Source organism: Drosophila subobscura, chromosome J, assembly GCF_008121235.1.
Source record: "Drosophila subobscura isolate 14011-0131.10 chromosome J, UCBerk_Dsub_1.0, whole genome shotgun sequence".
Taxonomy (NCBI): domain Eukaryota; kingdom Metazoa; phylum Arthropoda; class Insecta; order Diptera; family Drosophilidae; genus Drosophila; species Drosophila subobscura.
Window position 1 is genome coordinate 12,000,273 of NC_048532.1, and position 15,263 is coordinate 12,015,535.

A 15,263-nucleotide genomic window follows, 5' to 3' on the forward strand; every position below is an offset into this window, starting at 1 on the left:
AACAGAAAATGAATGACGTTATATGTCGCTTAAGGCAAGAACCAAAGGACAAAAGTAGCCATTCGTGCGACACAACACGATTTTAAACTGAACACATAAGTGTATTGAGTTTGTCTTGGCATCAAAAGAACATCTTGAGATACTTTCATGCTTATGCTCATCCCCACAGCTTACTTGGCTTCATAAACTGTGATTCTCGGCACATCAAGCTACAAATTTCACCAGCCTTCGCTTCTAATATAACTTTTTTATCCGGAAAAAAGTGCTTGAACACTGCAAAACCAAACAGAAAGCGACAGAGATACGGCAAAGACAGCAGCAGAGAATGCCAGATTCTTAGTCAATGAAAAGCAAAAACTTTGATTTTTGGGAGGTTTTACCAACGTTTCCTCCCGTTCAACTTGTTGAATAAACTTTGGCCATCTGTCTGGCATTGGCCAAGCGAAGAATTGGCAAAATAAATCAAGTGGAAAATGGTTTTAAATATAGCTAAAATACAGGGGGGAAAAAGGGTTACGAGTTTCAAGTGTTCTTGGTGCCCCAGAGGAGATGGCCAATTTATGGGCCATAAGTGGACGAGCAATAAGTAATAACTAATTATAGTTGCTTTTGTCTATTGTTCACGCTTTTCATCTGTCGCTTGCCACACATGCCACATGTCCATCTCCGCAGTTGTGGCTTTCTGTTTCCACAAGGACTACTCTGGGACACAGCCGGAGAACAAAAGGCAACAAAAGAGCAACCAGAGAAAGGCTCTCTCTCTCTCTCCCTCCCTCTCTTTCTGGCATTGTCCAAATTAAATTACTACATTAACCCCCACAGCCACGATGATAAGAACAGAAGACCTCTCCACCGAGCTTTAAATTCTGATTTTTCCAAGTGGAAACCTTTTTTGGATGTTTGGACCCAACTTTTTTTCAATTTAATTGCGGCTAAAAGTGGCCTGAATGGAAATAAAATGTATGGCTTGTTGTGACAGGGTTTATGCAACGAAAATTTGTCCAAAAATTTAGTGAATGTTAGTTTTGGGTAAGGCTTTTGTTGACTTTAAGAAGAGCATAGCTTCCATTAATTGAATTTTTAGCAGATACAAGGAAATTTCTCATAAATTGATAGTTTACATACCAAAATCCTCAATTGTATACCTTTTTTATGTTCTAAGCAAATTTCTAGAGCAAAATAAAGTTTCCTCGAGTTAATTTTCTCTTGAACTTTGCATCAGTTTTACCCATTTCATTGTTCATTGTTCATTTCCTTGATTTTGCAGTTGCAATGCAACTTACAATCCAAATCCCAAAAACTTTGCTAACTGACAACAATTGTAGGAGAGAAAACTTTCTGCACCTAGTCTAAGAAATCGACAAGATGAGCCCCAGGGATCCTTTCTTAGTGCAGTTTTTTAACGGCTTAAAAGGGAATTAGTGCTCCCAAAAGAATTTAGAAACATTGAAGACAATGCAAGCTAATGAATTGATTAAATAATTTCATGAAAACATGTTTTACTTCTTGATTGATTGTGTTTGAATCAATTTGTGCCCCCAAAAACAAATGATTTTTAATTGATGTACAAAATGTTTCATTTTGTGGCACAACCTCTACGAGGGCCATTCTACCATTCTATTGCTAGCTCTGATGTCCACTGTATTGGCCCTATAAATTTATAATTGTTCTCTTGGTGTACATTTACATATTTTCTAAGAATTTGTCATTTAATAAACACATTCTCCTGGCTGCATACTGTGGATGCATATTATTGATACATGCATGATTGGTGTCTATTTTCCATTCGAAATACGTTTAGAGTCTAGTGCTCCTCATGTGGCATTTAATGCCACTAATTGGAGGGGCCAAAACAAAGGCTCTTACGGCTCTTTAGTACAGTGAGGACTCTAATTGATGGTAAATGCTATCAATTTCAGCATACTCTTCCCCTCTCAAGAACCTTTAGAGTGGAATGTATGGATGGATGGCTGCCGCCTGCCTAAAGCGAAACAAATGCATTCCACATGCCATGCATGTGGTGGGTTGGAAGAACAATTGGAGGAGCATGTTGCCAAGGCAACGCGATGTTCGCGCGATGCTAATTTGTTGCGTCGGCTGTTATCAAGGATGCTAAGCGAGGATACTCTGGTTGAATGAATTTGTAAATATCCTCAAATCAAACTGAATATCTAACAATCCTGCAACAAAACAATTAGCTGCAAGCTGCAACACCATCAACAATTAAGCTGTACACCATTCATCAGTCTCCAGAAAGGACTCGGCGGCCTCCTTTAGATGTGTATGCATATATGCAAATCTAATTACGGCAGAAGTGGGATCGAGGCCTCTTGTCAAGCGGGGCTATGGGGGGCAGACTCTGTTGGGTTATTGTGCGGGTGCCACACTGCCAGATTTCCATTGCCATGGCCATGGCCTTGGCCATTGGTTGCAAAATGTCACCAGACTCCCGCCGTCTGTCTGACATGTTATGTCTAATTTATGCAGTGGCAAAACGCAACAACGAACGAGACTCTTTCGAGTGCCAAATTATTTATAGTGGAATCTTTTTTTCCGTCACAGATTCCGCCACGGATCTCTACACTGTATCCCGCCCAGTACCCCGTAGTAAAGTTTAAAAATTTCGTTTCTAGAGTTATTAAAAATCTACCAGTCCCCTGTTAAATGATTGCTCAAACAGTAACTCCCCAACCACCTTTCTCTTCCTTCCCTTCCATCGTTTTCACAGTGTATTTCCTACACTTTTAATTCTTGTGTGGAATATTTTATATACATTTTGTATTCAGTTATTTTGCTTTTTTTTTTTTTTTGCGACAATCTGTAAACATTGATACCGCTATGGCTATGGCTATGGCTGTGGAAATTTTTATACACGTTTTACATTTCTCAATCGAATTGCCTCTGTCTCATTTTATTTTCTCACACTTTTATTATAAATATTTTTTTATTTATTATTTTTACTGCAACGCGCGAAAAGCTTTTCAAGCTTGACAGTCAAGAAAATGTTGAGAATGGAAAATTTACATATCTACTTGTACATTGTACATACATAATTATATCTGCTTTTTTTTTGTCGCCAATTTTTCTGGTTTGTTTGTTCATTTATGGGTTGTTAAGCAAAATAAAAATATTGAAATGTGGCAACGAAGTGTACATGCTCTTCTGAGACTGGCATTGAGAGAAGAATTCGGAGGAAGTTTTTGTTAGCAGTGGAGATAGTAAATTGTTTCCTTGTTTGTTATTATATTTTCTATATTTAACAAATTACACACACCAAAAACATAAAACTAAATTCCATTTATTTCTTTTCTTGCAGAAAATGTTTCCTTCTAGTCTGTGCTTTTGGTCATTTTGATCTGTGCTTCATTCCTTATAAAACTGCCATAATAAATAGTGTATAAGACTGTTACTTGGCCCGCTCCCAGACTCCGCTCTTCAGAAAACGTGCTGACCACAAAAAAAACACGAATCTGGCATCGTTTTATTAGTTTCGTTTAGGATTGAACTTCTAATTTAATTATAGGCGTGAAATCTTTTGTTGACAGTTGACAGTTCTCTTTTTTACTCTCGTTGTACTTTTTGCCAAGCTTTCGCAGGAATTTATATCTGGTTTTGCTTACAAATTTATAAAGAGCGAAGATCTCTAAGTCGGCTTAAAGCCACAACGTTCTTGGGAGATTCTACAGAGAATCGAACAGACGATGAAAATATCCAGACAACTGGTGAAACGCGACAGCAGAAGTATGTAGGTAGAAAGAGTATAAATATACTCGAGCCGAAGTAACCCATTGCAACCCTTTCTTACTCTGAAAAAATGTTCCGGAGCGCGCGCAAGGAGTAGAAATATTGTCCATACTGTTGTCGCCTTTCACCTGGCAGACCGAGCTGTCCTTTCAACTCTCAGACTTTTTGGCGGAGAGAATATGAGAGGAATACGAACTATGAACGGAAGTTGGTAATATAACTACCCGAATCTCAGACCTCTAGGCGGAGGGACCTTGAGAGGTTAGGCAATGTACCGTGAACTTTTCCGTGGTCAGCCACTCGCTTTGGCCTAAACCTAATCATCTCTGTTTTAAAATTTAGCAGCCAACTTTTTACTGTTCATACCGTTCAAAAGGAAAAAAAAACTAGAAAAAAACACAACCAAAGATTCATTTGTCAACACTTATTAAGAAGCTAAAATACAAAGTGCGTGTTGTTGTCCAACACTGTTTATCCCAGCAGTTTTGTTTCGCTTGTCAGTTCAGTTCATTTCATTTCATTTCAATTTTCATTTGTGTGTCGCACAGCCAAAAAAATCGAAATAAGTAAAAAACTATCTGAAATTTCCTCGAAAATTTAAAAAAAATAAAGCAAGTCGCGTCTCTAATCAAGACATTGAAATGGCCGAGAAAGAGGCAACCCAAAGGTAAGAGAAACAAATATAAAACAAATTCCGGGAAGCATATTCAGACAAAATGGAACATTTTAGCAGCACACAGGAAGCAGCACAAGGCGAACACCGCCAAGAATCCAAGAATCCAAACCAAAAGAACCAAGAAAAAGGTTATTGCAGGTAATTACATTTAAAGAATATATCTGCTCCTTTTCGATTTCATTCTCGAAATCGATGTCCCCTTGATACCGGTCTTCCCGCAGCAGTGACCTGTATTGTGAAGTTAGGACTTGGCTAGTCTTGTGTAGCCACTGCTGGCACTCGGCCTGATCCTTTGGCTTGGGCTGCACATCTCCAATGTCTGCAGGCTGCCGTTGTTCCTCCACTTTCAAGACCTTCTCCTCCTCCGAGGGAACTGCAACTGTCTGCAGCTGCTGCAGGTCTTCCGGCATAGCCACTTCTATACGTAGTCCAGGCACCAATTGATGGGATGGGCTTGGCATTTTATTCTGCAGGGAATTGGCTTGTTCTACTTCAAGCGGCACATCCATTTGGTCTTGCATCACGATGACTTCGTCAGCGGCTTCCTTGGGCTCCGAACAGTAGCTCCGTGGGCGAGTTAGTGAAGGGTATAGATGGATGCGTTTTCCTGCATTAATGAGCTCGTCGATCTCCACAGCTTCACACCCTGGAGGTTCTTTTCTGTTGGCCTTGACCCACCTGCGTAGTTGTTTCAAACGCAAGTCAAGGGGTACGTCAGGGAAGCCCGGATATTCCAAGAAACGATGACTACTCTCAATCGGAGTCGCTTTCATGGCCAGCCGCTCCTCTCGTTTTTTTCTCCGCTGCGAGAAGCGCTTCGACAGCACGAGCATCTTCGTCTGGCGACGGCACAAGTCTGGCAGGCTTCGCTTCTGGCTGTGGTGTTGCGGGTGGCTTGTCATATCGCCTTTTTGGTAAAGGGGATGTGGTTCCGTTCACGCGGCAGTTTAAGGGCCAAGTGTCTGGATCGAGCAGACCCGCATCGATGTCCTTTGCCATCTGAGAACTGTACGGGTACGTAAGGGAAATCCGGATATTCCAAGAAACTATGACTACTCTCAATCCTCCCTGTTTTAAAATTTAGCAGCCAGCGTTTTACTGTTCATACCGTTCAAAAGGGAAAAAAAAATCTAGAAAAAAACACAACCAAAGATTCATTTGTCAACACTTATTAATAAGCTACAATACAAAGTGCGTGTAGTTGTCCAACACTGTATATCCCAGCAGTTTTGTCAAAACGTTTCGCTTGTCAGTTCATTTCATTTCATTTGTGTGTCGCACAGCCAAAAAAATCGAAATAAGTAAAAAACTATCTGAAATTTCCTCGAAAATTTAAAGAAATAAAGCAATTCGCGTCTCTAATCAAGACATTGAAATGGCCGAGAAAGAGGCAACCCAAAGGTAAGAGAAACAAATATAAAACAAATTCCGGGAAGCATATTCAGACAAAATGGAACATTTTAGCAGCACACAGGAAGCAGCACAAGGCGAACACCGCAAAGAATCCAAGAATCCAAACCAAAAGAACAAAGAAAAAGGTGCAGAGGGAGAGGAAAAGTATTGCAGGTAATTACATTTAAAGAATATATTTTGCAAATGGGTCGCAAAATTATCCAACATTTTCTTGCAAAAACTATTGGGTGTGACAATCAAAATTTTTTGTGTTTGACATTTTGTTCAAAGGCAAACTAGATCGGAAAGAAATTGTAATACGAAAAGACAACAACCCAAACAGTTTCGTCACTTAAAATGGTTGATCATTCGCGGTGCATGGGGGAATGCATAAAACATATCTTAAATGTCCTTTCTTACTATTTTACAGCTCTTTGCCAGCAGATCCAGCAGAGATGCCAGAAGTTCCAATAGAGCCGCCAAGACGTCTGCTCAGACATATTCCAACGTCTGAGGAAATCTCTCAGATGGCAAAGGACATCGATGCGGGTCTGCTCGATCCAGACACTTGGCCCTTAAACTGCCGCGTGAACGGAACCACATCCCCTTTACCAAAAAGGCGATATGACAAGCCACCCGCAACACCACAGCCAGAAGCGAAGCCTGCCAGACTTGTGCCGTCGCCAGACGAAGATGCTCGTGCTGTCGAAGCGCTTCTCGCAGCGGAGAAAAAACGAGAGGAGCGGCTGGCCATGAAAGCGACTCCGATTGAGAGTAGTCATCGTTTCTTGGAATATCCGGGCTTCCCTGACGTACCCCTTGACTTGCGTTTGAAACAACTACGCAGGTGGGTCAAGGCCAACAGAAAAGAACCTCCAGGGTGTGAAGCTGTGGAGATCGACGAGCTCATTAATGCAGGAAAACGCATCCATCTATACCCTTCACTAACTCGCCCACGGAGCTACTGTTCGGAGCCCAAGGAAGCCGCTGACGAAGTCATCGTGATGCAAGACCAAATGGATGTGCCGCTTGAAGTAGAACAAGCCAATTCCCTGCAGAATAAAATGCCAAGCCCATCCCATCAATTGGTGCCTGGACTACGGATAGAAGTGGCTATGCCGGAAGACCTGCAGCAGCTGCAGACAGTTGCAGTTCCCTCGGAGGAGGAGAAGGTCTTGAAAGTGGAGGAACAACGGCAGCCTGCAGACATTGGAGATGTGCAGCCCAAGCCAAAGGATCAGGCCGAGTGCCAGCAGTGGCTACACAAGACTAGCCAAGTCCTAACTATACAATACAGGTCATTGCTGCGGGAAGACCGGTATCAAGGGGACATCGATTTCGAGAATGAAATCGAAAAGGAGCAGCAAAATCATCGCATGAGCCACGCACATCCCTCGACCTTGCCAGAAAATGGCTGGCAACGGAGCTACCGCTCAATGCTGGACAAGTTCGAGGACATTTGCGAGGAAACTGCAGGCGAATATCGCGATCCGCAGGCCAAACGTTTGCGTAGCAAATGGTTTGAGCGATTTGGCAAGGGCTCGCGTCAAAACCTGTGCCGCAAGCTGGACACAAAACTTCCGACGGTCCAATCACAGCTTCTGCTCAAGTTTAATATAATGTCCCAACGGAAAAGGAAGGCCTTGGAAACCCAGACCCTGCGGGTTGAATTGAAATATTGCAGAAATTTTTGCACCCTGCACTTAAACCAGACAATCGATCTCAAGTCGGCGGCCAGAAAACTGCCACGATGCGACTACAATGGCTACATCAATGTGCTCCAAAGGTGCATGAATCCCCACCAGCACTCGGAGCATAGTCGGATATCGTGGCTCTGGCCAAATGGCACACTGACGATTATTAATGGCTGCCGCGAGGACAAGAAGGACTTAGCCGATATTCGGGACAAGCTGCTAGCCCCCATTTTAAATGTTCCCCACTTTAAAGCGGCTCCAGGGCACAATGTGCAATACCTGCGCATGCGGTCAACGGCCCATTTAATCCAACAAATCAACCTAAAGATATTCGCCGAACGGTTTGTGCTCTCCACCCAGACGTGTCGCGATGAGGTCAATTCGGAATATGTCTATTATGTGACCAGTGAAATACCAGGCGTGGTGGCCCAGCTGCATGACCATGGGCGTGTCTACGTGTATGCCATGACCATCCAGGAGGCGGACAAGATGTTGGTTAAACTATACACCCTGATCCAAAATCACTGCCAGGTTCTTGTGAAGGTTGAGCCCAAGTAAAGGGAGAATACGTGTGGGAACTACCTGGAGCAGATATTTTTTGTATTCAGAAAAAACAGAAAATTCTAAATACGCACAGATACAGACACCGTCACACAGATATACAGCAAAGATACAAAAACACAAATTAAATTAGCACAACGCTAAATGATCACACGGTCGCTCTAAAAGAAAACAAGAAAGAAAACACACACAAAGTCCACCGAAAAGTCCAGCAACAACTAAAATTTGCAAAAAAAAACACACAAAATAACACAGATAAATACAGATACAAGCAACAGATACCGATACAGATACAGATAGAAAGACAACCATTCAAAATACATATTCTATGGGATAGAGATACAGAAACAAAAAACAAAAAAAGGTTGGGCGACAATTTTCGCTCCAAGCTCCGCCATAGGACCCATCTACGGGGTTGGGTGCTATTTATAGAACCCCCTAGATGATAAGATTGTGTAGCCGCTGCGCCCAACCGCAAAACTTTCTGCGGTTTTAGCCTAAAACAAATAGCAAAAAAAAAACATAAAAAACAGAAACCGAAAAAAACAAACGGAAGAACAAGTTTTTTATAACACAATTTTGGACTACCACAATGGAGATACAATATCTCTCAAAAATCGCTCCAATTCCTAATTTACCTCTTCCCTTAATTTAAAATTCTTCCCTGAAAATTAATTTCCATTTTCCTTTTCTTGGAAAAAAGCAATTTTCATTAGATATGCTACGTGGTTTTTAATTACCGGACAGACAGACAGACACACACGGAACACACACGTACAGGTATAAAACATTCCACGGTCAAGAACTACTTAAATTGAAAAGAATTACAAACAAAATGTTTGTTTCGAATCGTTTTGTTTTCAGGCATTTTCTATATTTAGACTGAAAGCATTTGCGAAATTTAACAATAACAATTTTAGAATTTAGTTTATTTATTTTTATTTCTGAGTTTTCTTTTGCGGAAATGTTGAGAGCACCAAAATCCGATGGCCACTAAAATCCCAGACAAAGCTCAGCTTTAACAGAATGTAGACCCTTAATGTAGATCTCATACTACACTCCCGCACTTCCTAGCTCACTGCATGAGATTCTCGCTATTTCTCAGTGCTCATGCACTAAGCAGCCTAATAAATAGCTATAGTACTAGACGTTCGAAACGATTTTTCTTTGACACGAATAATCGGCTTTTGTCTTTGCATCGGTTTAATTCGTCTCCTGAAAATTCGCAAAACACCCCACCCTTGAATAACTAATAAATTTAAGACACATATGTATGCAGCCTTTTTTAAATCTCAAACCTCAACAACATCCAACGTCACTCAATTTTGTCTCACTTTTCGTTGGAAATAAAATTCATTACGCATTGCTACTCGTACGAGTCGGAAACAGAACTACAGCATAAAGTTTAATTGAGGGAAAACACCTGTTTAATCGGAAACCTGTGACAGAGCGAAAACGAGAGTCAAAGAGATAAACGGAGGAAGAGGTGGGCGTGACATATATTACTTAATATTTTCAGAGTAAACATAAGCGAGAACACTCTTTCAGCAGCACTCTCTGTGAGTGAAACATTTGTGTATTTTGTGTGCAAATGTTGACATAGAACAGGTACCCGAAAAAAATTGAATTCAAAGTTCGAAATATGAACATTTTGCGTTGCCAAAAGTACAAGTACGATTACGTTATGCATGCACATGTACATACATATATATTCTTTAAGGTCCTTCCTCTGAGGAAATGCTGCCAGTTGCACATACACACATTCAGAAGAAAGCCAGGCCAATAGCAATCACACCCACCGACATTATAAATACCCACAAATGTTATATATTTAGCTTATACTTTTTCGACACATCGAACATTTCAATTTCATTATCCGACCCAGAAATAATGTAAACACAAGAAAATGCAAAAATACATTTCAATAATACATTTTTTTTCGTGTTTTCCCCACGCCATTAAAAATAAACGGCATTAGAATTTCATTCGACCAGAAAACGCTCTTCAAATTGGTCAGAAAACGTTGGTCTCTGGAAGAAAGGCAGGGGGGGAAAATAGTGGGGCTAGTAGTCATTGCGAAGGAGGAGAAGCGGCATCGAGAGGCACTTTCTAGGTTTCGCCTCCTGCTCTATGGCTCCACAGTCTCTGGTCTCTGGGAAAGGCCAACTTGTTGCGGTGTTCATTGCCGGCAATTCTGTGGCCAACTTTTAATGAAGTTCCCTCGTGTGTTCCAGGATGCTGCCTGCTCTCGTGTTTCGGAGGTTTGCACTCACCATTGCAATATTTGAATCGGAAATAGTTGGTTACCAAAAAATATTGGTTTCCACAGGAGCTTGCACACAATATTCCTAGAAATACGAGCAAGGAAATTGCTGGGATAAGCGGAGAAACAAAAGAACTAACTAAAAGAAATCAGGTTCAAGTTTTCATCTAAGCAGAATTTAAAAATTTGAATTAAATAAATGTCGTCTGGAAAATCTAGAAAACCGGTTGTGTGCGCTAAGAAAAATCTTCAAGGAAAAAAAAAAACCAGAAATATTCAATATTTATTCTGTGTGCAGTTCTTCCCCATTTTTTCAAGAAGTTCTCTCATATTGAATCGAAATCAATACGTGATCAAATGAAAGTACATTCCAAAATTCCGATTAGACTTCGTTTTTATTGAGAGGGTGGTAAGTAGCAAGAGAGAGGGTTTTTTTTTCACTGTACCAAATAAAAAGGGTATCACTCACAGTGTTCGGCCTTGTCTGCTCCGTCATTAGCACACACTCTTCTGATCTCTCTCACTCTCGGTTTTTCTGTGTTGCTGTCTTTATCTGCTGCTCTCCCAGTGGATGCTGAATTCTGAAATGCCTTGCCTCCCACGTTGCGGCCTCTCAGCGTTTACAGTTAGATAAACTTTTTGTTTAAGTTGTTTTTGTTTTTTCAACGATTTGCGTTTTCTTCTCTCCCGCTTCTGCGTTTTTTCTGCGCTTTTTGTTGTATTTTTGCACTGTTTATTTTTTTAATTGGTTTTGCTTTTTGGTTGTTTAACAATTGTTCACTTTTTTGCTGCTTCTGCTTTTCATATGGAAAATATATTGCGGTTAATTATAATATAATTTTGTTGCTATTTCATGCACACACACACGCCACGCACACAGGAAGAGCAAAGTAGAGTGGGGGAGAGACATAGAGAGAGCGGAAAACTAATACTGTACTATGTACTAGCTGTAGCGGTAAATTGCATGAAAAGGGAATTGAATTGTCTGCATGTAAAATGGAGAGTAGAGTTGAGAGCTGGAGAGAACGCAGCAATATCCATAGAGCGAGTGGAGAGTGGAACAAGAAGAATGAATTGCATTGTGGTAGGTTAATGGGAGAGCACGCTCTCCTCTCGCTCTCTGAGAGAGATTACAGCTAATAGGAAGGTGGAAGAACAACTGATTCTTGTTGGAATTTGCAATGAACAATACTCAAAATACACACCACACTTTCCACATTTTATCTAACATTTCGGCGAAACATATGGGTATTTGACTTCATTTCATCTCCACCTAAATTATACTGCAGTATCAGCGTTTTTGTTGTTTTTTTTATGGCTCAGATAAAGATGAGCGCTTATCAGAAACCGGACAGAAATCTGTTATCTTTGCACTTTTTCTCCATTCCTCTCTCCTTCTCTTGTTTCTCTCCCCCTGTCTTGTTTGGCATGCGGTCGCAAAACAATTATCACAAAATCCAGTTTTCTTTTCGATTTGGTGGCATAATTTTTTTTTTATTTGGTATTATAAACTTTTATTAGAGGGGCAGCAAACACTCTTGTTAACACATTTTACGGAATTTGTTTTTAATTCAATAATATTTATTAATAATATACGAATTGCGGTTCGGCCTTTACTTTGTGGTTGATTTTTCTACGCGCGTTGATACCGAGACACCGAAAAAAGAAAAACCGACGGCTAAACGGATGGCTGGAGGAGCTCTAGTCTAGTCGCACTCTTTGGGGTTTTTGTTTTTGCCCCAATCCAATCACAAGAAATATATATTAAACATACATATGCATAATATCGTTTGCTCTGAATGCGTGTGTGTACGTTCGACTGAGTGTGTGTGTGTGTGTGGGAGCGACGCACGCGGCTTTGGCAATCCGAAAACCAACTTTTGAAACGGCAACGGCGAGAATAATACTGAACGGGGGCCGAACGAACGGCCCCAAAGGCCCCAAACGGCGGCGTCACAACTACAAGAGAGCGGGTCGCTCACAGTTGCTCTCTCGTCGCTGCAGATCAACATGTGTGTGCCAAGCAAGAGAGCCAAAACAAGAGCGCAATCACAGAGCAGAGAGATCAAGTAAGGTTGTTATTTCTTTGCTCTTTCCCTCTCTCGCACATTCATGCAATGGGCATCTGCAGCAAATTCTATTTTTAAACTTAAATTAATATTGTTCTTTATTTTATCAGCGGCGCGTCGCGACGCGAAAGCAGCGATGAAACCAGAAAACAAATAAATAATACGAGAAAAACTAGACGCTGCTTTGGTGTTGTTGCTAATCAGGGCCTAGTAAAAGATATCAAGCGTGTAGTGTGCTCTCTCCTTGTTAGGGATGAGCATGGACCGCAATTTCTCGACACGACGCAACACGGCACGAAAACGCAATGAATTTCCAAAACGCATATTGAATGTATATTTTTGCTTCAATACTAATGCATTTTCAAGGTTTCGATCAAATTATTTGTTAGGGCAAAATATCTGTTTTTCTGTTCCTTGTGTAAATACGTATTCATCGAGTTTTCTCGTTCAGAGTTTTTTCTGAGGCACCCTATCAGGAGGGCACCCGCCTTGTCACGATATGACACGAAGAAAACACGGTCCATGCCCACCTCTACTTCTGATCTGCGTTGAGTTTGTGTGTGTGTGTGCGCGAAAAGAGTAGCTCAAAATGCTGTGTTGCTGCTCTCCCACTCGCTCTCTCTCTTTCTTCTGTTCACCATCTTCCTTTTGCGTGCTATCACCACTTGATAAGAAATGCGTTAATCTTTATTAAGCCCTGCATGGGTGTGTGCGTGAGAGAGGTTATATGGGTGTGCATTGATTGTTATTGGGTTAGAGTGTGCTGTGTGTCTGCTTACATGGGAGTTTTTCGTTTCAGCAGACAATTTCCGTTAGAAATTGTTCGCTCAAAAGGTGCTATATACCCGCCAACGTCCAAAAGAAAATTTTAATTTATGCAGAAAATATCAGAACAGGAAAACAGAGAAAACAGAAAGATGGATACAGTGCAAGACAGCAACAACTTGTTGGATGATTCAGTGCAGTTCGTAGTACAGTGGGGCAAAATTATTCTTAGAACCTTTCACATTTGTTTGAAGCTTGGGCTAGTTGAATCATACCCGCAGTACAGGGTACAATATGCCGCAAGTATTGCACACACACACACGAAACCACCAAAAGAGAAGAGAAAAAGAGCGCACTCAGATAGTGAGAGTGATCTGTTTTATCAGTCCCGTCTGCCTATTTTTAGATGTGTTTGTGTTGCCCAAACGGCAACCAAGCCACAAATCACCAAAAATACAAAATTCTTTTCCACAAATGTGCCAAAATATAAACAGTTTTAACTTAATTCTGAGGGCTATCTTAAACTGCAATTGAAATGTACGGAAGGGGAGCAATGTGCGTGCGGCAGCCGAAACACAGGGAAAAACATTCCGCAAAACGTGACAAGTGCAAAAGCCAAAATAAAAACCAAAACCGCACAGCCGATTGGGTTGGACATTTTTATGCATAGCCTGGCGGCGAGTTTGCATTGTGAAACTTTTCCGACTTTGCTTTTATTGTTGTGCATTTTTTTATCACTGTTGTTGCTGCACTTTTGTCAGCGCGATCATCGCCACCAATACATGCTTGCTTGTGCGCCTGTGTGTGGGTGTGCGAGAGCGAGAGGAGGATTGGAGAACGAACGCAAATAACATTTACATTGCAGTTAGCGGGTGTTGTTTCATTTACTCGACATATTTCTCATTAGAATGCATCCATATAACACAAATTATTTTATTAAGATTGTTTCTTGTCATTTTTGCATCTTGATGTTGGATTTCACGGAGAGTGCAATGCCGACACGTTTTAACCGTTGTTTCTTTTGTCGCGGCCGAGAAATACTCAAATATAAATTTCGACAAACATTGATCAAAACAGAAAACTACATATATTGCTGTTGCTTCCGCGGCCGGCCGCGGAAAATAGCCAATTACCTAGTATTACTTTTGTTTTGTTTTTTTTTATTATTATTGTTAGAGTAGAGCGATTTCCCGAAAACAGTAACCGCTACCGTTACAAGCTGAAGTTTTTGGTTCTACTTTTACTGCACTTACTGTGGCACTGGCAAAAACTTAATTTTTCGCTGCACTTGTTTAATCTTTTATTGAGTTGTCGGATGATTATAAAAAATGGCAAATATAATTATTTATCAACACAGAACTCGAATCTAAAGTCACCGACTTCTATCCGCTTTTCCGCGACGAATTTTCCGACTCTGCGCAACGTTTCAAAATTTAATTATTTTAAATTATCCCCGACTTGTTGCCAAGCCAGAGACTAATATTATTTATTTTATTTGATTTATTTCATTTGATTTCATGATTTATTTTCTGAATTTTGTACCAAAAATTATTTTGATGGATTTTGCGCGAGCAGAGCGAAAATACCGTTACAGCGTGTGAGCTGCACAATTATTGTGGATACGATACGATACGAAATTTGAAATTGAATGGACGCGCAAACGCTTCGCTTTTTCCCTTATCTTATCCAACTTATTCCCTTATCATGGGAAGGGACGGAAACAGAGGATGGAAAATAAGGTGTCGACAACGGGTAAATACGTCACACAAAATTCAGGCTTGCAATGTAAATTGCACCCTGCGATTTTCATCTCCCGTGATGGAAATTCTCCAAGGAAATCCTCTCCTGTGTCTAAACGGTCAGGGAAATCCTCTCCTGTGTCTAAACGGTCAGGGAAATTCTCTCCTGTGTCTAAACGGTCAGGGAAATTCTCTCCGCACAACAGAGCAACGACAGAGCGCTGTTAAGTGCGCAGAAATGAGCAGACACGCTCTCTAATGCACCAGGTTCTTGAAAACGCCAGCAATGCTTTTCAAACCTGCTTATTAAATTTACCTCTGACAAATTGTTGAGCCAAAAAGCGACAATAAAATCGAATC

At 40.9% G+C, this 15,263-nt stretch overlaps 2 protein-coding genes across 2 annotated transcripts in view; one reads left to right on the forward strand and one right to left on the reverse strand.

Moving 5' to 3' along the window:
* The window catches only part of LOC117895402 (receptor-type guanylate cyclase Gyc76C-like), a 37,697-nt gene extending 26,590 nt beyond the window's left edge, over window positions 1-11,107 (reverse strand). The window contains 1 exon segment of the mRNA XM_034803031.1: window positions 10,800-11,107. The gene's annotated coding sequence lies outside the window, so the exon portion shown is untranslated.
* LOC117893472 lies at window positions 5,892-8,286 on the forward strand. The gene is made up of 2 exons (XM_034800094.1): window positions 5,892-5,986; window positions 6,243-8,286. Exon 2 carries the CDS (start codon window positions 6,268-6,270, stop codon window positions 8,062-8,064), a length of 1,797 nt encoding a protein of 598 aa, XP_034655985.1. The 5' UTR covers window positions 5,892-5,986; window positions 6,243-6,267; the 3' UTR covers window positions 8,065-8,286.
* Window positions 11,108-15,263: the final 4,156 nt, after the last annotated feature.

Excerpts from the sequence above, each read along its gene's own strand:
- LOC117893472 (XM_034800094.1), top strand. The coding sequence starts at position 6,268 with ATGCCAGAAGTTCCAATAGAGCCGCCAAGACGTCTGCTCAGACATATT.